The sequence below is a fragment of the Scyliorhinus torazame genome, chromosome 24, assembly GCF_047496885.1.
Source record: "Scyliorhinus torazame isolate Kashiwa2021f chromosome 24, sScyTor2.1, whole genome shotgun sequence".
Taxonomy (NCBI): Eukaryota; Metazoa; Chordata; class Chondrichthyes; order Carcharhiniformes; family Scyliorhinidae; genus Scyliorhinus; species Scyliorhinus torazame.
This window is the reverse complement of record NC_092730.1, coordinates 12,393,625-12,412,650: the sequence shown is the minus strand read 5'-3', so window position 1 is coordinate 12,412,650 and position 19,026 is coordinate 12,393,625. Positions and strand designations below refer to the sequence as shown.

Below are 19,026 nucleotides of genomic sequence, written 5' to 3'. Positions count from 1 at the left end.
GCAACAGGATGCTAAACAACTTCAAGGTAACTATGCCCAACCCAAACTGGGTTAGAAACCCTCAATTCAATCCTGCTTTTGCCAGTAAGGGGCGGGTCATCATTCCCTACAGACAGCCGTGTCAGTTCATACATTACATCTAATGGAGAGGTGATGACAGACAGAGTGCCACAGAGGGACACTTTTACTGGTGACCGCTGCATGTTAGGCCGTGACGGTAACATGTAGCCATTGGTTACACTGTACAAACACCATGCGGGGACCTCTGTTTAAGCATCACGTCGATGTTCAGCTGAACCTTGGCAAACAGCTTATTCATAAATAACCAGACCAGTGGTTTGATCCTCATTCTGTGCACGTTGCACAATCCCTCAGGGCTGCAGTATGGCTGTGACCCGCGATGAGGTGATTACAAAATAACTCTGGGGTATCTGCAACCTGACTGCTGACTAGTGATTCCTGCTGGCTGCAGTGGTGGGGGGGGGGGGGGGGGGGGGGGGTGGTGTCTATGTCTGCGTGGGTCTCACCCCCATAACCCAAAAGATGTGCAGGGTAGGTGGATTGGACATGCTAAATTGCCCCTCAATTGGGGGAAAAAAAAAAAGAATTGGGTACTTATATATTATATTTTAAAAAGTTGCTCACGAAGAATGGTTTGGCAAGTTTGATCAGCAGGTCAGGAGTGCACACAGGAAGAGAAACAAACACGGAAACTTGTCTGATAGCTGTCAAATGAACAACATTAAGTGAGAGGCTACAACAGCTTCTCCAAGCGAGGGTGGGAAATCCTTCTGGCATTATGGTCAACAGTGAAGGCAGGACCTGGTGATAATTATTTTGGTGCAGTGACAGTGGCATCAAGCGCTCCCAGCTCAGATAAGGGGTAAAGCTCCCTCCATTATTTCCCCGCAAGCTCAAGCGAATTCCAACAATTTCCCAGCATCTTAAACTTTCCCACTGCGCACACCAAGCCAGATTTATGTCCTCGAATGACACAAGTGGCTGGTGGTTTCCCACCAGGGATCCATAGGCTTAGGTTCAAAGCTAGAATCCAGTGGATCCCACAGTCGCCCCATACAAGCCGGTTCAGTCTAAAACGATACGTATGCCTAAGTCTTGAATTCCAAATATCCCCACTGAGTTCCACACATTTTCAGCCCAAGAGGCCATTCCACTTGTGTTCAATCGCAGAGGACACTACGCAGAGGGCACTAGAGTTAAGGGGCTGTTTAGCACAGGGCTAAATCACTGGCTTTGAAAGCAGACCAAGGCAGGCCAGCAGCATGGTTCAATTCCCATACCAGCCTCTCCGAACAGGCGCCGGAATGTGGCGACTAGGGGCTTTTCACGGTAACTTCATTTGAAGCCTACTTGTGACAATAAGTGATTTTCATTTCATTTCAGATCCTGTTCTCAACCGACACTTCCTAGGAGTCAGTGAGCAGCGGGCATCGGCTAATTTAACACAGAGCTCATGGTCCTCAAGGTCTGTGTGAGCGGGTGTTAAACTCAGCAAGTGCCTGAAGCTACCTCCTGTTATACAGAGAAACTGCCGTCCATCGCACACACCGCTTAACAAACAAAAAAAAACGCAAGACAGTGAAGGGACCAAACACAAAGCAGCAACTCAGAGCCAAGAACTGAATGTGAAACACCTGGTATTTATTGTATAAGCTTTCAATACAAGAAAATGCATAACTGAAAAAAAAAGAGAGAGAGTAAGTTTTCTACTGCTGAGAGGCGCAATATACTCCTGACTATCACAAAGAACCGTTACTATTTTAAAATAAAACACGCAGACCGAGCCCGGTCTTCGGGAGAAAAACACCGCTCATTGCAGATAAAGTGAACTCATATCTGGAACCAAGTTTAACTTTGTTAACTATTTCTTTTAAAAAATATTAGGGTGGGGTATCGCACCAAACGTCCCTTGCGCTATATCCCGCTGATGGACACATCCGCACAACCCGAAGATTCGCACATATACCGGGGAACCCGAATCTCTCATCAAGGGATACTTATCATTCCTGTAAGAAACAAAAAAAAAAAAAGCACACACGGACGTCAATTTAGGGTTTTCTTTTACATGGTGTAAAATAAAAGGCGCGCGTCTCACCTTTGCGATCAGAGCCCGAATTGACTGCCCTGAAACACGCAGCCATTTCACCCTGTCCTACACGAGCCATGTGGATGACAGACTCGGAGACATTTCAGTGGCTAATGCACAATGAACTGAGGTCCTCAGCGGCAGAGAAAAGAAACCTGTTTTATATAAAAACAAAGGTGGATTGCGTGTGAGGTTCCGGTCGCACTCCAATACTTATCAACTTCAATAGAAGGTGCAGGCTGCAGATTGCTCTCCTGGTCACTATCCTCCACATCACCTATTAACAGCGACCCTATTGGGAGTTTCGTCGCCTCAGATTTCCTTCCGGTGAATATCTAATTGGTCCCAATTCATACGTAGATCTTAGGAATGCATCTGAAGCCTATTAATCAAGACGGGAAATCCCAGCCCACTTGATTCTACTGCCACCCCAGGTCACCATGCACGTACTTTGGAAGAGGGCGGGGTATTAAACACCAACTGGAAGCAGCTACACCTCAGCTAATATGCGCCCCCCTCCCCCCCCCCCCCCACTTCCCAACGATGCCATAAGCAAGGGCTGGGAGAAGCTAACCAGTTGGTCAGTGTGGGTATGGCTTGATTACTCCGCAGATAAATTCTCTTGAGGATTGGGGCAGAAGGGAGAGGGAGGAGTCTTGAAGCTCCTTGTACATTAGCCACTGAGTACGTTTCGGCTGAAGCAAAGTCTGCAATGTCAGACACACACCTGCAGTTTGAAAGAGGATAGTGCCTCACCTTCAGATCAGAACATAGAGTATCGCGAACGGTCCAAGTAGGTATTCCCTGTTGTGCTTGACACGTCATATGGAGATCTAGTGGTCATTGCTGCCGCGCTGACTTGCGTGTAATCAAACCCATATCTGGTGCTCGAGGCCGACATGGGCATCCGTCGCAGAGGGCTCCTATCCCTGTCGTAATAGGGAGAGGATGGGGGCAACACAGGGTGCCTCCCGTAGGGGTCTAACCCGCCAGGGACGCAATTGCTCATCGCAGTGCCTACAGGTGCAAGCTGAGTCGGCCGCCGATCAAAGTAGGGATCTCCCGTCGCCGCATATGGCTGTGCCGGATAGCTCTCGTAGGGATGAGCCATCCCGTACCGCTCATTGTACACCGGACGCTCTCCGTACGCTGACATGGGCCGCATTGAGTATGGTTGGGGGTAGTCGCCAGTGAATCCACCGTCAAAACCACCACGATCTTTGGGGCATTCTTTAGACCAGTGGCCCTCTTTACCGCACCGGAAACAGCCGTTTTTCTCGCCCATCCCAGGTTGTGTCCGAAGCCGGCTCCTCGACAGCTGGACATGGATCCGTTTGCCTTTGAAAACAAGACGCAAGAGAGTTTGCTCAATGACATTTTTTTTTTTTTTTAATGTGGTCTCTTGCCGTGTGGCTCAACTTAAACCCAATGCAAAAGCAGCGGGGGTGGTGGAGGGAGGTGGGGTAGGGGGGGGGATCTGATTACAACTGTTCCAAGGACTGAGGATAATTGGCATGTTACAGGAAAGTCAAATAACCACCTTTCGGTTACTGAGGGACAGGGAATCACGGATGGGTGTTGAGGGAAGACAGTGGAAGAGGAGAAAACAGAGACACTAATTTTATAAAATGAATGGCTGATGAGACTGCACAGGGATTTCACACACATCCGACAGCAGTGACAAATTGTCCATTACCCCTGAAACCATGGGAGGGGTTAAAAGAGGAAGAGGGGGAAGTCGCAAAGTACTGCAAAGGGTATGTTTATCCTGTAAGACAAATTACTTTTGCACTTTTATCTTTTGACTTTTCAATTAAACCTGGAAAGTGAAGAAAAGTCACCTCAGCAGGTGATAGAGTGGGAGGAAACCAAATGTGTCAGTAGAAAAGATGCGGCATTCAGCTTCCTCACACTACTTCACAGAGGTTCACCTCAGCATCAGTTTTCCCTAAACAATGGGACGGCACGGTTGCACAGCAGTTCACACTGCTGCCTCACAGCGCCGAGAACCCAGGTTCGATTCTAGCCCCGGGTCATTGGCCATGTCGCATTTGCACATTTTTCCTGTGTCTACGTGGATCTCACCCCCACAACTCAAAGATGTGCAGAGTAGGTGGATTGGCCACACTAAATTGCCCCTTAATTGGAAAGAAAATGAATTGAGTACTTGAAAAAACAATTTAAGTTTTCCCTAAGCACGAGAAGCAAATTTCTAAAAGGGGGTAAAACGGTGAGGTTCACACACACACACACACACACACACACACACATCCTGCCTGCGTGCCCCTCCAGTGCGTGGCCTCATTGGGAGTGCAGCAAATTACCCTTTTCTTGTACAACCGTTACATCATTGTACAGAACAGTGGCCACAAACTCACTGTGGAGGAATAAAGCTCTTGCAGGGGCAGCAAGTGAGAGTGCGCTCAAGACAGATAAAGAACAAATGCAAACTGAAGGCGAACCCAATCAGTTTGTCCACAAAACACTGCGTAACAGCAGTGAAGTCAACACAAGCTCAGCATTTACAATTTCAATCCGACCTGCGGTTCAATAAATTTCAGCAAACTGATGCCAAGTACAGCTGAACTTCCATTTAAAACAAAGTATCTCTCCAGCGCAATATTGCCATTTAACCGATCAATACTTGGATTTGTCACGTCCCCGGCTAATGGAACTGGGCTACACATACGTTATTTGACCGATTTCTGGTTAAACTGCCCCCTCTCAAAACGTTGTCTGCTAAATGTGACAGCATCTCTTACTTCCAAGTCAAACTGATGAGTAATCTGTTTATGTTGGGAATCACAGCGGAGTCCAGTATTGTCCTCAGTGTGTCCACCTCCCCTTCAGTGAGTGAGGAACATCCAACTTTCACCAGACTACCTGGGGAATCAAACTATGGCCTTTTGGATATGCAAGTTCAGTGACAGACAAGTCCCCCATCAGAGTAACATAGGTGGTTATTGCCTCCAATATCATTACCCGAGCACAATACGGTCTGCGTTAGGTTCACAGCAGCAATTTCTGTGCAGCCTAACACTGCTGAAGTGACCCTGCCTTTGAGGGAAGTCCAAACTTTGAGACAAGTACCCCTCCCCCGCTGCAAAACCCAAAATGGATAAATGTGAAAGAGATTACAGTGAATGAACCCATCCCTCCTCATTCAGAGAAATGATCAGACCCTGACGTTCTGCCAAGTGATTCACTTATTGGGGAACCAACTCCAGACCTACTAGGCAGTCTTCATCTAGGGGTTGAGTATGGGCAACTATTCATCTGCGGGGAGCATAAAACCCAAACCCAATGTCATCTTCAATGCATCAATATGTTCCCTACTGGTGGGGGAGGGGAAGTGGGGGGGGGGGGGGTCATTGGATAGTGATCAGCAGTTTACAGATCCAACCCTCTACCCCAGCCCAACGATATTGGCAGAGCGGGGCAATGCGAACAATGGCTTTTATGACGCAGGATTCAGTGCAAAACACTGGCTGGTAACTTTACCTAGAAACCTATCCGAGACGAGTATAACATACTTCATCTGGAAAACTATCAATGCAGACGTAGGACAGACAACAAAATCAGAAATTGCAAATATCTCTTAGAAAGGCAATCTCTATTATTTTACTGAGCATGTGAAGAGCAGCGGACAGATTTTTTAAAAAACAGTAACTGTTTCCTCTGTTCTTCCACTTCCACCCACAACAGCTTACAGGCTGTGCGGGATCCTGACGTACAAATATCAACAAGCAGCACCCCCCACCACCAATTTCACCTTTAAACTCAGTGCCATCAAACCCTCGGATGGCTTCCATGGCATCCTCCTCCCGCTCCATGTGCACAAAGGCATAGTCCTTGACAATGTCGCACTCGATGACAGGCCCGTACTCTTCGAACCTGGATCGCAGCTCCTGGTTTGTGCACTCGTCGCCGACGTTGCTGACGTGCAGTTTGGTTGAGGTCTTCACCTTGCTTTTGCTGGCCTCGACATTGATGGGGAGGCCATGCAGTTTGTGGTGGTGCAGGTTCTTGATTGCCTCGACTGCCGCTTTTTTATCCTCCATGTGCACAAAGCCATAATTCTATCAAGCAAAACAAAATACAAGCAACATTTTATTTTTCTCCTCTGGTTCAGCCTGTGGACCTCGGATGCAGATAGTTACAGCACCACCTAATTCCTTGCCATGCTCTTTTAAACACAATCTGAGAGCACTCGCGCTCCATTTCGCGTTTCTCAAAAGCTGTGAGCTCTTAGCCTCCATTCTACTGACATATCTCCTACTTTATATGTAGGTGCTACAAGACTCCACAGGACAAGACTTCAAACAAATACAAAGCTGCCATTACCCTACATAAAACAATTACAAGGGGGCACAAGTTCAAGGTGAGGGGGGAAAGGTTCAGCGGAGGTGTGCGGGGGAAGTTTTTTTTTTACATAAAGGGTGGTGGTGGCCTGGAATGCACTGCCACGTGAGGTGGTTGAGGCAGATATGTTAGCGACCTTATAGGCACATGAACAGGCGGGGTATACAGGCGGTTGGTCTAGATAAGACACGTGATCGGCGCAGGCTTGGAGGGCCAAAGGGCCTGTTCGTGTGCTGTATTGTTCTTTGTAAAACGTCAAGCTGATGGCATAGGATGTGCTCCACACCACAGGAAGACATAGAGGCTTCAGAGAGGGTGCAATGTCAGTTCACAGAGAGGAAACTCAGTAATAGAAAGGTTAGAAATTAGGAAAGGATGGGACAAGTAGATCGAAACAGACAGTTTGCAATCGTTGAGGGATTTAGAAAGAGAGGTCGGGGGTACAGGATAAACACAAGGGCTCTAGAACAAAGAGGAGAACTCGCTTGCACAGAGTTGTGAGAATGTGGAATCCTTTCCGACTTTAGTCCCTGATCGGGGAGGGGGGCGGGGGGGAAAATCGGGGAGATCAGGGGGGGGGGGGGAGATGGGGGGGGAGATCGGGGAGGGGGGGATCGGGGAGGGGGGGGGCGGAGAGCGGGGAGGGGGGGGGGAGGTCGGGGAGGGGGGGGGGGAGATCGGAGGGGGGGGGGAGATCGAGGAGGGGGGGGGAGATCGAGGAGGGGGGAGATCGAGGAGGGGGGGATCGGGGAGGGGGGGGGAAGATCGGGGAGGGGGGGGGGGAGATCGGGGAGGGGGGGGGAGATCGGGGAGGGGGGGGGGAGATCGGGGAGGGGGGGGGGGGGAGATCGGGGAGGGGGGGGGGGGGAGATCGGGGAGGGGGGGGGGGAGATCGGGGAGGGGGGGGGGGAGATCGGGGAGGGGGGGGGGGGGAGATCGGGGAGGGGGGGGAGATCGGGGAGGGGGGGGAGATCGGGGAGGGGGGGGAGATCGGGGAGGGGGGGGAGATCGGGGAGGGGGGGGGAGATCGGGGAGGGGGGGGGGGAGATCGGGGAGGGGGGGGGAGATCGGGGAGGGGGGGGAGATCGGGGAGGGGGGGGGAGATCGGGGAGGGGGGGGAGATCGGGGAGGGGGGGAGATCGGGGAGGGGGGGAGATCGGGGAGGGGGGGAGATCGGGGAGGGGGGGAGATCGGGGAGGGGGGGAGATCGGGGAGGGGGGGAGATCGGGGAGGGGGGGAGATCGGGGAGGGGGGGAGATCGGGGAGGGGGGGAGATCGGGGAGGGGGGGAGAGATCGGGGAGGGGGGGAGAGAGATCGGGGAGAGGGGGGGAGAGATCGGGGAGGGGGGGAGAGATCGGGGAGGGGGGGAGAGATCGGGGAGGGGGGGAGAGATCGGGGAGGGGGGGAGAGATCGGGGAGGGGGGGAGAGATCGGGGAGGGGGGGAGAGATCGGGGAGGGGGGGAGAGATCGGGGAGGGGGGGAGAGATCGGGGAGGGGGGGAGAGATCGGGGAGGGGGGGAGAGATCGGGGAGGGGGGGAGAGATCGGGGAGGGGGGGAGAGATCGGGGAGGGGGGGAGAGATCGGGGATGGGGGGAGAGATCGGGGATGGGGGGAGAGATCGGGGATGGGGGGAGAGATCGGGGAGGGGGGGAGAGATCGGGGAGGGGGGGAGAGATCGGGGAGGGGGGGAGAGATCGGGGAGGGGGGGAGAGATCGGGGAGGGGGGGAGAGATCGGGGAGGGGGGGAGAGATCGGGGAGGGGGGGAGAGATCGGGGAGGGGGGGAGAGATCGGGGAGGGGGGGGGGGAGAGATCGGGGAGGGGGGGGGGAGAGATCGGGGAGGGGGGGGAGAGATCGGGAGGGGGGAGATCGGGGAGGGGGGGGGGAGATCGGGGAGGGGGGGGGGAGATCGGGGAGGGGGGGGGGAGATCGGGGAGGGGGGGGGGAGATCGGGGAGGGGGAGATCGGGGAGGGGGAGAGATCGGGGAGGGGGGGAGAGATCGGGGAGGGGGGGAGAGATCGGGGAGGGGGGGGGGGAGAGATCGGGGAGGGGGGGAGAGATCGGGGAGGGGGGGGGGGAGAGATCGGGGGGGGGGAGAGAGATCGGGGAGGGGGGGGAGAGATCGGGAGGGGGAGATCGGGGAGGGGGGGGGGAGGAGATCGGGGAGGGGGGGGGAGATCGGGGAGGGGGGGGGAGATCGGGGAGGGGGGGGGAGATCGGGGAGGGGGGGGAGATCGGGGAGGGGGAGATCGGGGAGGGGGGGAGATCGGGGAGGGGGGGAGATCGGGGAGGGGGGGAGATCGGGGAGGGGGGAGATCGGGGAGGGGGGAGATCGGGGAGGGGGGAGATCGGGGAGGGGGGGAGATCGGGGAGGGGGGGAGATCGGGGAGGGGGGGAGATCGGGGAGGGGGGGAGATCGGGGAGGGGGGGAGATCGGGGAGGGGGGGGGAGATCGGGGAGGGGGGGGAGATCGGGGAGGGGGGGGGAGATCGGGGAGGGGGGGGAGATCGGGGAGGGGGGGGGAGATCGGGGAGGGGGGGGGGGGAGATCGGGGAGGGGGGGGGGAGATCGGGGAGGGGGGAGATCGGGGAGGGGGGGGGGAGATCGGGGAGGGGGGGGAGATCGGGGAGGGGGGGGAGATCGGGGAGGGGGGGGAGATCGGGGAGGGGGGGGAGATCGGGGAGGGGGGGGGAGATCGGGGAGGGGGGGGAGATCGGGGAGGGGGGGGAGATCGGGGAGGGGGGGGGGCGATCGGGGAGGGGGGGGGCGATCGGGGAGGGGGGGGGGAGATCGGGGAGGGGGGGGAGATCGGGGAGGGGGGGGAGATCGGGGAGGGGGGGGGAGATCGGGGAGGGGGGGGGAGATCGGGGAGGGGGGGGGAGATCGGGGAGGGGGGGGGAGATCGGGGAGGGGGGGGAGATCGGGGAGGGGGGGGAGATCGGGGAGGGGGGGGGGGGGAGATCGGGGGGGGGAGATCGGGGAGGGGGGGAGATCGGGGAGAGGGGCGGAGAGATCGGGGAGAGGGGCGGAGAGATCGGGGAGAGGGGCGGAGAGATCGGGGAGAGGGGCGGAGAGATCGGGGAGAGGGGCGGAGAGATCGGGGAGAGGGGCGGAGAGATCGGGGAGAGGGGCGGAGAGATCGGGGAGAGGGGCGGAGAGATCGGGGAGGGGGGGAGAGATCGGGGAGGGGGGGAGAGATTGGGGAGGGGGGGAGAGATTGGGGAGGGGGGAAATCGGGGAGGGGGGGGAAGATCGGGGAGGGGGGGGAGATCGGGGAGGGGGGGGAGATCGGGGAGGGGGGGGGGGAGATCGGGGAGGGGGGGGGAGATCGGGGAGGGGGGGGGAGATCGGGGAGGGGGGGGAGATCGGGGAGGGGGGGGGAGATCGGGGAGGGGGGGGGAGATCGGGGAGGGGGGGGGAGATCGGGGAGGGGGGGGGAGATCGGGGAGGGGGGGGGGAGATCGGGGAGGGGGGGAGATCGGGGAGGGGGGGAGATCGGGAGATCGGGGAGGGGGGGAGATCGGGAGATCGGGGAGGGGGGGAGATCGGGGAGGGGGGGAGATCGGGGAGGGGGGGAGATCGGGGAGGGGGGGAGATCGGGGAGGGGGGGAGATCGGGGGGGGGGGGGAGATCGGGGAGGGGGGGGGGGAGATCGGGGAGGGGGGGGGGAGATCGGGGAGGGGGGGGGAGATCGGGGAGGGGGGGAGATCGGGGAGGGGGGGGGGGGAGATCGGGGAGGGGGGGGGGAGATCGGGGAGGGGGGGAGATCAGGGAGGGGGGGGAGATCAGGGAGGGGGGGAGATCAGGGAGGGGGGGGGAGATCAGGGAGGGGGGGGGAGATCGGGGAGGGGGGGGGAGATCGGGGAGGGGGGGGGAGATCGGGGAGGGGGGGGGAGATCGGGGAGGGGGGGGGGAGATCGGGGAGGGGGGGGGGGAGATCGGGGAGGGGGGGGGGAGATCGGGGAGGGGGGGGAGATCGGGGAGGGGGGGAGATCGGGGAGGGGGGGAGATCGGGGAGGGGGGGAGATCGGGGAGGGGGGGAGATCGGGGAGGGGGGGAGATCGGGGAGGGGGGGAGATCGGGGAGGGGGGGGAGATCGGGGAGGGGGGGGAGATCGGGGAGGGGGGGAGATCGGGAGATCGGGGAGGGGGGGGAGATCGGGGAGGGGGGGAGATCGGGGAGGGGGGGAGATCGGGGAGGGGGGGAGATCGGGGAGGGGGGGAGATCGGGGAGGGGGGGAGATCGGGGAGGGGGGGAGATCGGGGAGGGGGGGAGATCGGGGAGGGGGGGAGATCGGGGAGGGGGGGAGATCGGGGAGGGGGGGGAGATCGGGGAGGGGGGGGGAGATCGGGGAGGGGGGGAGATCGGGGAGGGGGGGAGATCGGGGAGGGGGGGAGATCGGGGAGGGGGGGGAGATCGGGGAGGGGGGGAGATCGGGGAGGGGGGGAGATCGGGGAGGGGGGGAGATCGGGGAGGGGGGGAGATCGGGGAGGGGGGGAGATCGGGGAGGGGGGGGGGAGATCGGGGAGGGGGAGGGAGATCGGGGAGGGGGGGGAGATCGGGGAGGGGGGGGGGGGGGAGATCGGGGAGGGGGGGGGGAGAGATCGGGGAGGGGGGGGGGGAGATCGGGGAGGGAGATCGGGGAGGGGGGGGGGAGATCGGGGAGGGGGGGGGAGATCGGGGAGGGGGGGAGATCAGGGAGGGGGGGAGATCAGGGAGGGGGGGAGATCAGGGAGGGGGGGAGATCAGGGAGGGGGGGAGATCAGGGAGGGGGGGAGATCAGGGAGGGGGGGAGAGATCGGGGAGGGGGGGAGAGATCGGGGAGGGGGGGAGAGATCGGGGATGGGGGGAGAGATCGGGGATGGGGGGAGAGATCGGGGATGGGGGGAGAGATCGGGGAGGGGGGGGAGAGATCGGGAGGGGGGAGATCGGGGAGGGGGGGGGGGGAGATCGGGGAGGGGGGGGGGGAGATCGGGGAGGGGGGGGGAGATCGGGGAGGGGGGGGGAGATCGGGGAGGGGGAGATCGGGGAGGGGGGGGAGATCGGGGAGGGGGGGAGATCGGGGAGGGGGGGAGATCGGGGAGGGGGGAGATCGGGGAGGGGGGAGATCGGGGAGGGGGGAGATCGGGGAGGGGGGGAGATCGGGGAGGGGGGGAGATCGGGGAGGGGGGAGATCGGGGAGGGGGGAGATCGGGGAGGGGGGAGATCGGGGAGGGGGGGAGATCGGGGAGGGGGGGGGAGATCGGGGAGGGGGGGGGAGATCGGGGAGGGGGGGGGAGATCGGGGAGGGGGGGGGAGATCGGGGAGGGGGGGGGGAGATCGGGGAGGGGGGGGGAGATCGGGGAGGGGGGAGATCGGGGAGGGGGGGGGGAGATCGGGGAGGGGGGGGAGATCGGGGAGGGGGGGGAGATCGGGGAGGGGGGGGAGATCGGGGAGGGGGGGGAGATCGGGGAGGGGGGGGAGATCGGGGAGGGGGGGGAGATCGGGGAGGGGGGGGGAGATCGGGGAGGGGGGGGAGATCGGGGAGGGGGGGGAGATCGGGGAGGGGGGGGAGATCGGGGAGGGGGGGGGCGATCGGGGAGGGGGGGGGCGATCGGGGAGGGGGGGGGGAGATCGGGGAGGGGGGGGGGAGATCGGGGAGGGGGGGGAGATCGGGGAGGGGGGGGAGATCGGGGAGGGGGGGGGAGATCGGGGAGGGGGGGGGGAGATCGGGGAGGGGGGGGGAGATCGGGGAGGGGGGGGAGATCGGGGAGGGGGGGGGGGGGGAGATCGGGGGGGGGAGATCGGGGAGGGGGGGGGGGGGAGATCGGGGGGGGGAGATCGGGGAGGGGGGGAGATCGGGGAGGGGGGGAGATCGGGGAGAGGGGCGGAGAGATCGGGGAGAGGGGCGGAGAGATCGGGGAGAGGGGCGGAGAGATCGGGGAGAGGGGCGGAGAGATCGGGGAGAGGGGCGGAGAGATCGGGGAGAGGGGCGGAGAGATCGGGGAGAGGGGCGGAGAGATCGGGGAGAGGGGCGGAGAGATCGGGGAGAGGGGCGGAGAGATCGGGGAGAGGGGCGGAGAGATCGGGGAGAGGGGCGGAGAGATCGGGGAGGGGGGGAGAGATCGGGGAGGGGGGGAGAGATCGGGGAGGGGGGGAGAGATTGGGGAGGGGGGAAATCGGGGAGGGGGGGAAGATCGGGGAGGGGGGGGAGATCGGGGAGGGGGGGGAGATCGGGGAGGGGGGGGGGAGATCGGGGAGGGGGGGGGAGATCGGGGAGGGGGGGGGAGATCGGGGAGGGGGGGGAGATCGGGGAGGGGGGGGGAGATCGGGGAGGGGGGGGGAGATCGGGGAGGGGGGGGGAGATCGGGGAGGGGGGGGGAGATCGGGGAGGGGGGGAGATCGGGGAGGGGGGGAGATCGGGAGATCGGGGAGGGGGGGAGATCGGGGAGGGGGGGAGATCGGGGAGGGGGGGAGATCGGGGAGGGGGGGGGGGAGATCGGGGAGGGGGGGTGAGATCGGGGAGGGGGGGGGAGATCGGGGAGGGGGGGGGAGATCGGGGAGGGGGGGGGAGATCGGGGAGGGGGGGGGGGAGATCGGGGAGGGGGGGGGAGATCGGGGAGGGGGGGAGATCAGGGAGGGGGGGAGATCAGGGAGGGGGGGAGAGATCAGGGAGGGGGGGGGAGATCGGGGAGGGGGGGGGGAGATCGGGGAGGGGGGGGGAGATCGGGGAGGGGGGGGGAGATCGGGGAGGGGGGGGGGAGATCGGGGAGGGGGGGGGGAGATCGGGGAGGGGGGGGAGATCGGGGAGGGGGGGGAGATCGGGGAGGGGGGGAGATCGGGGAGGGGGGGAGATCGGGGAGGGGGGGGAGATCGGGGAGGGGGGGAGATCGGGGAGGGGGGGAGATCGGGGAGGGGGGGGAGATCGGGGAGGGGGGGGAGATCGGGGAGGGGGGGAGATCGGGAGATCGGGGAGGGGGGGGGAGATCGGGGAGGGGGGGAGATCGGGGAGGGGGGGAGATCGGGGAGGGGGGGAGATCGGGGAGGGGGGGAGATCGGGGAGGGGGGAGATCGGGGAGGGGGGAGATCGGGGAGGGGGGGAGATCGGGGAGGGGGGGAGATCGGGGAGGGGGGGAGATCGGGGAGGGGGGGAGATCGGGGAGGGGGGGAGATCGGGGAGGGGGGGAGATCGGGGAGGGGGGGAGATCGGGGAGGGGGGGGAGATCGGGGAGGGGGGGAGATCGGGGAGGGGGGGAGATCGGGGAGGGGGGGAGATCGGGGAGGGGGGGAGATCGGGGAGGGGGGGAGATCGGGGAGGGGGGGAGATCGGGGAGGGGGGGAGATCGGGGAGGGGGGGAGATCGGGGAGGGGGGGAGATCGGGGAGGGGGGGAGATCGGGGAGGGGGGGAGATCGGGGAGGGGGGGAGATCGGGGAGGGGGGGAGATCGGGGAGGGGGGGGGGAGATCGGGGAGGGGGGGGGGAGATCGGGGAGGGGGAGGGAGATCGGGGAGGGGGGGGAGATCGGGGAGGGGAGATCGGGGAGGGGGGGGGGGAGATCGGGGAGGGGGGGGGAGATCGGGGAGGGAGATCGGGGAGGGGGGGGGGAGATCGGGGAGGGGGGGGGAGATCGGGGAGGGGGGGAGATCAGGGAGGGGGGGAGATCAGGGAGGGGGGGAGATCAGGGAGGGGGGGAGATCAGGGAGGGGGGGAGATCAGGGAGGGGGGGAGATCAGGGAGGGGGGGAGATCAGGGAGGGGGGGAGATCAGGGAGGGGGGGAGATCAGGGAGGGGGGGAGATCAGGGAGGGGGGGAGATCAGGGAGGGGGGGAGATCAGGGAGGGGGGGGGAGATCGGGGAGGGGGGGGGGGGGGAGATCGGGGAGGGGGGGAGATCGGGGAGGGGGGGGAGATCGGGGAGGGGGGGGGAGATCGGGGAGGGGGGGGGAGATCGGGGAGGGGGGGAGATCGGGGAGGGGGGGGAGATCGGGGAGGGGGGGAGATCGGGGAGGGGGGGAGATCGGGGAGGGGGGGGGGAGATCGGGGAGGGGGGGGGAGATCGGGGAGGGGGGGAGATCGGGGAGGGGGGGGGGGAGATCGGGGAGGGGGGGGGGAGATCGGGGAGGGGGGGGAGATCGGGGAGGGGGGGGGAGATCGGGGAGGGGGGGGAGATCGGGGAGGGGGGGGGAGATCGGGGAGGGGGGGGGAGATCGGGGAGGGGGGGGGAGATCGGGGAGGGGGGGAGATCGGGGAGGGGGGGAGATCGGGGAGGGGGGGAGATCGGGGAGGGGGGGAGATCGGGGAGGGGGGGAGATCGGGGAGGGGGGGAGATCGGGGAGGGGGGGAGATCGGGGAGGGGGGGAGATCGGGGAGGGGGGGAGATCGGGGAGGGGGGGAGATCGGGGAGGGGGGGAGATCGGGGAGGGGGGGAGATCGGGGAGGGGGGGAGATCGGGGAGGGGGGGAGATCGGGGAGGGGGGGAGATCGGGGAGGGGGGGAGATCGGGGAGGGGGGGAGATCGGGGAGGGGGGGAGATCGGGGAGGGGGGGAGATCGGGGAGGGGGGGGAGATCGGGGAGGGGGGGAGATCGGGGAGGGGGGGAGATCGGGGAGGGGGGGAGATCGGGGAGGGGGGGGAGATCGGGGAGGGGGGGAGATCGGGGAGGGGGGAGATCGGGGAGGGGGGAGATCGGGGAGGGGGGGGGAGATCGGGGAGGGGGGGAGATCGGGGAGGGGGGGAGATCGGGGAGGGGGGGGAGATCGGGGAGGGGGGAGATCGGGGAGGGGGGGAGATCGGGGAGGGGGGGAGATCGGGGAGGGGGGGAGATCGGGGAGGGGGGGGAGATCGGGGAGGGGGGGGGAGATCGGGGAGGGGGGGAGATCGGGGAGGGGGGGGAGATCGGGGAGGGGGGGGGGAGATCGGGGAGGGGGGGGGGAGATCGGGGAGGGGGGGGGGAGATCGGGGAGGGGGGGGGGAGATCGGGGAGGGGGGGGGGAGATCGGGGAGGGGGGGGGAGATCGGGGAGGGGGGGGGAGATCGGGGAGGGGGGGGGGAGATCGGGGAGGGGGGGGGGAGATCGGGGAGGGGGGGGGGAGATCGGGGGGGGGGAGATCGGGGAGGGGGGGGAGATCAGGGAGGGGGGGGGAGATCGGGGAGGGGGGGGGGAGATCGGGGAGGGGGGGGGGAGATCGGGGAGGGGGGGGGAGATCGGGGAGGGGGGGGGAGATCGGGGAGGGGGGAGATCGGGGAGGGGGGGAGATCGGGGAGGGGGGGAGATCGGGGAGGGGGGGAGATCGGGGAGGGGGGGAGATCGGGGAGGGGGGGGAGATCGGGGAGATCGGGGAGGGGGGGAGATCGGGGAGGGGGGGAGATCGGGGAGGGGGGGAGATCGGGGAGGGGGGGAGATCGGGGAGGGGGGGAGATCGGGGAGGGGGGGAGATCGGGGAGGGGGGGAGATCGGGGAGGGGGGGAGATCGGGGAGGGGGGGAGATCGGGGAGGGGGGGAGATCGGGGAGGGGGGGAGATCGGGGAGGGGGGGAGATCGGGGAGGGGGGGAGATCGGGGAGGGGGGGAGATCGGGGGAGATCGGGGAGGGGGGGGGGAGATCGGGGAGGGGGGGGAGATCGGGGAGGGGGGGGAGATCGGGGAGGGGGGGGAGATCGGGGAGGGGGGGGGAGATCGGGGAGGGGGGGAGATCGGGGAGGGGGGGAGATCGGGGAGGGGGGGAGATCGGGGAGGGGGGGAGATCGGGGAGGGGGGGAGATCGGGGAGGGGGGAGATCGGGGAGGGGGGGAGATCGGGGAGGGGGGGAGATCGGGGAGGGGGGGAGATCGGGGAGGGGGGAGATCGGGGAGGGGGGGAGATCGGGGAGGGGGGGGGGAGATCGGGGAGGGGGAGGGAGATCGGGGAGGGGGAGGGAGATCGGGGAGGGGGAGGGAGATCGGGGAGGGGGGGGAGATCGGGGAGGGGGGGGAGATCGGGGAGGGGGGGGAGATCGGGGAGGGGGGGGGAGATCGGGGAGGGAGATCGGGGAGGGGGGGGGGGGGAGATCGGGGAGGGGGGGAGATCGGGGAGGGGGGGAGATCAGGGGAGGGGGGGAGATCAGGGAGGGGGGGAGATCAGGGAGGGGGGGGAGATCAGGGAGGGGGGGGGGGAGATCAGGGAGGGGGGGGGGGGAGATCGGGGAGGGGGGGGAGATCGGGGAGGGGGGGGAGATCGGGGAGGGGGGGGAGATCGGGGAGGGGGGGGAGATCGGGGAGGGGGGGAGATCGGGGAGGGGGGGAGATCGGGGAGGGGGGGAGATCGGGGAGGGGGGGAGATCGGGGAGGGGGGGAGATCGGGGAGGGGGGGAGATCGGGGAGGGGGGGAGATCGGGGAGGGGGGGAGATCGGGGAGGGGGGGGAGATCGGGGAGGGGGGGAGATCGGGGAGGGGGGGGGAGATCGGGGAGGGGGGGGGAGATCGGGGAGGGGGGGGGAGATCGGGGAGGGGGGGGAGATCGGGGAGGGGGGGGAGATCGGGGAGGGGGGGGAGATCGGGGAGGGGGGGAGATCGGGGAGGGGGGGGAGATCGGGGAGGGGGGGGGAGATCGGGGAGGGGGGGGGAGATCGGGGAGGGGGGGGAGAATCGGGGAGGGGGGGGAGATCGGGGAGGGGGGGGAGATCGGGGAGGGGGGGGAGATCGGGGAGGGGGGGGAGATCGGGGAGGGGGGGGAGATCGGGGAGGGGGGGGGGGGAGATCGGGGAGGGGGGGGAGATCGGGGAGGGGGGGGAGATCGGGGAGGGGGGGGAGATCGGGGAGGGGGGGGAGATCGGGGAGGGGGGGGAGATCGGGGAGGGGGGGGAGATCGGGGAGGGGGGGGGAGATCGGGGAGGGGGGGGGAGATCGGGGAGGGGGGGGGAGATCGGGGAGGGGGGGGAGATCGGGGAGGGGGGGAGATCGGGGAGGGGGGGGAGATCGGGGAGGGGGGGAGATCGGGAGGGGGGAGATCGGGGAGGGGGGGAGATCGGGGAGGGGGGGAGATCGGGGAGGGGGGGGAGATCGGGGAGGGGGGGAGATCGGGGAGGGGGGGAGATCGGGGAGGGGGGGGAGATCGGGGAGGGGGGGAGATCGGGGAGGGGGGGAGATCGGGGAGGGGGGGAGATCGGGGAGGGGGGGAGATCGGGGAGGGGGGGAGATCGGGGAGGGGGGGGGAGATCGGGGAGGGGGGGAGATCGGGGAGGGGGGGAGATCGGGGAGGGGGGGGAGATCGGGGAGGGGGGGGAGATCGGGGAGGGGGGGGAGATCGGGGAGGGGGGGGGAGATCGGGGAGGGGGGGGAGATCGGGGAGGGGGGGGAGATCGGGGAGGGGGGGGAGATCGGGGAGGGGGGGAGATCGGGGAGGGGGGGGAGATCGGGGGAGGGGGGGGGAGATCGGGGAGGGGGGGGAGATCGGGGAGGGGGGGGGAGATCGGGGAGGGGGGGGGAGATCGGGGAGGGGGGGGGAGATCGGGGAGGGGGGGGAGATCGGGGAGGGGGGGGGGAGATCGGGGAGGGGGGGGGAGAGATCGGGGAGGGGGGGGGAGATCGGGGAGGGGGGGGAGATCGGGGAGGGGGGGGGAGATCGGGGAGGGGGGGGAGAGATCGGGGAGGGGGGGGGAGATCGGGGAGGGGGGGAGATCGGGGAGGGGGGGGGAGATCGGGGAGGGGGGGGGAGATCGGGGAGGGGGGGGGAGATCGGGGAGGGGGGGAGATCGGGGAGGGGGGGAGAGATCGGGGAGGGGGGGAGATCGGGGAGGGGGGGGGAGATCGGGGAGGGGGGAGATCGGGGAGGGGGGGGAGATCGGGGAGGGGGGGGAGATCGGGGAGGGGGGGGAGATCGGGGAGGGGGGGAGATCGGGGAGGGGGGGAGATCGGGGAGGGGGGGAGATCGGGGAGGGGGGGAGATCGGGGAGGGGGGGGAGATCGGGGAGGGGGGGAGATCGGGGAGGGGGGGAGATCGGGGAGGGGGGGAGATCGGGGAGGGGGGGGAGATCGGGGAGGGGGGGGAGATCGGGAGGGGGGGGAGATCGGGGAGGGGGGGAGATCGGGGAGGGGGGAGATCGGGGAGGGGGGGAGATCGGGGAGGGGGGAGATCGGGGAGGGGGGGAGATCGGGGAGGGGGGGGAGATCGGGGAGGGGGGGGAGATCGGGGAGGGGGTGGAGATCGGGGAGGGGGGGGGGAGATCGGGGAGGGGGGGGAGATCGGGGAGGGGGGGGGGGGGAGATCGGGGAGGGGGGGGGAGATCGGGGAGGGGGGGGGATCGGGGAGGGGGGGGGGAGATCGGGGAGGGGGGGGGAGATCGGGGAGGGGGGGGGGAGATCGGGGAGGGGGGGGGGAGATCGGGGAGGGGGGGGGGAGATCGGGGAGGGGGGGGGAGATCGGGGAGGGGGGGGGAGATCGGGGAGGGGGGGGGAGATCGGGGAGGGGGGGGGAGATCGGGGAGTGGGGGGGGAGATCGGGGAGTGGGGGGGGAGATCGGGGAGGGGGGGGGGAGATCAGGGAGGGGGGGGGGAGATCGGGGAGGGGGGGGGGAGATCAGGGAGGGGGGGGGGAGATC

General features: G+C 66.1%; 1 protein-coding gene across 2 annotated transcripts in view; it reads right to left on the bottom strand.

Annotated features, from left to right (window-relative positions):
• Window positions 1-1,641: 1,641 nt before the first annotated feature.
• LOC140399889 (RNA-binding protein 4-like) overlaps window positions 1,642-19,026 on the bottom strand; it is an 18,925-nt gene continuing 1,540 nt past the window's right edge. Inside the window, exons 2-4 of one of the 2 annotated variants that reach the window (XM_072489361.1) lie at window positions 5,880-6,186; window positions 2,864-3,445; window positions 1,642-2,027 (exon numbers count right to left, since the gene is read on the bottom strand). In XM_072489361.1, the coding sequence (XP_072345462.1) occupies window positions 2,871-3,445; window positions 5,880-6,186 (882 nt within the window). In that variant the 3' untranslated portion in view covers window positions 1,642-2,027; window positions 2,864-2,870. The remainder of the gene's footprint in view (window positions 2,028-2,863; window positions 3,446-5,879; window positions 6,187-19,026) is intronic. The other variant, XM_072489362.1, reaches the window with a different exon arrangement.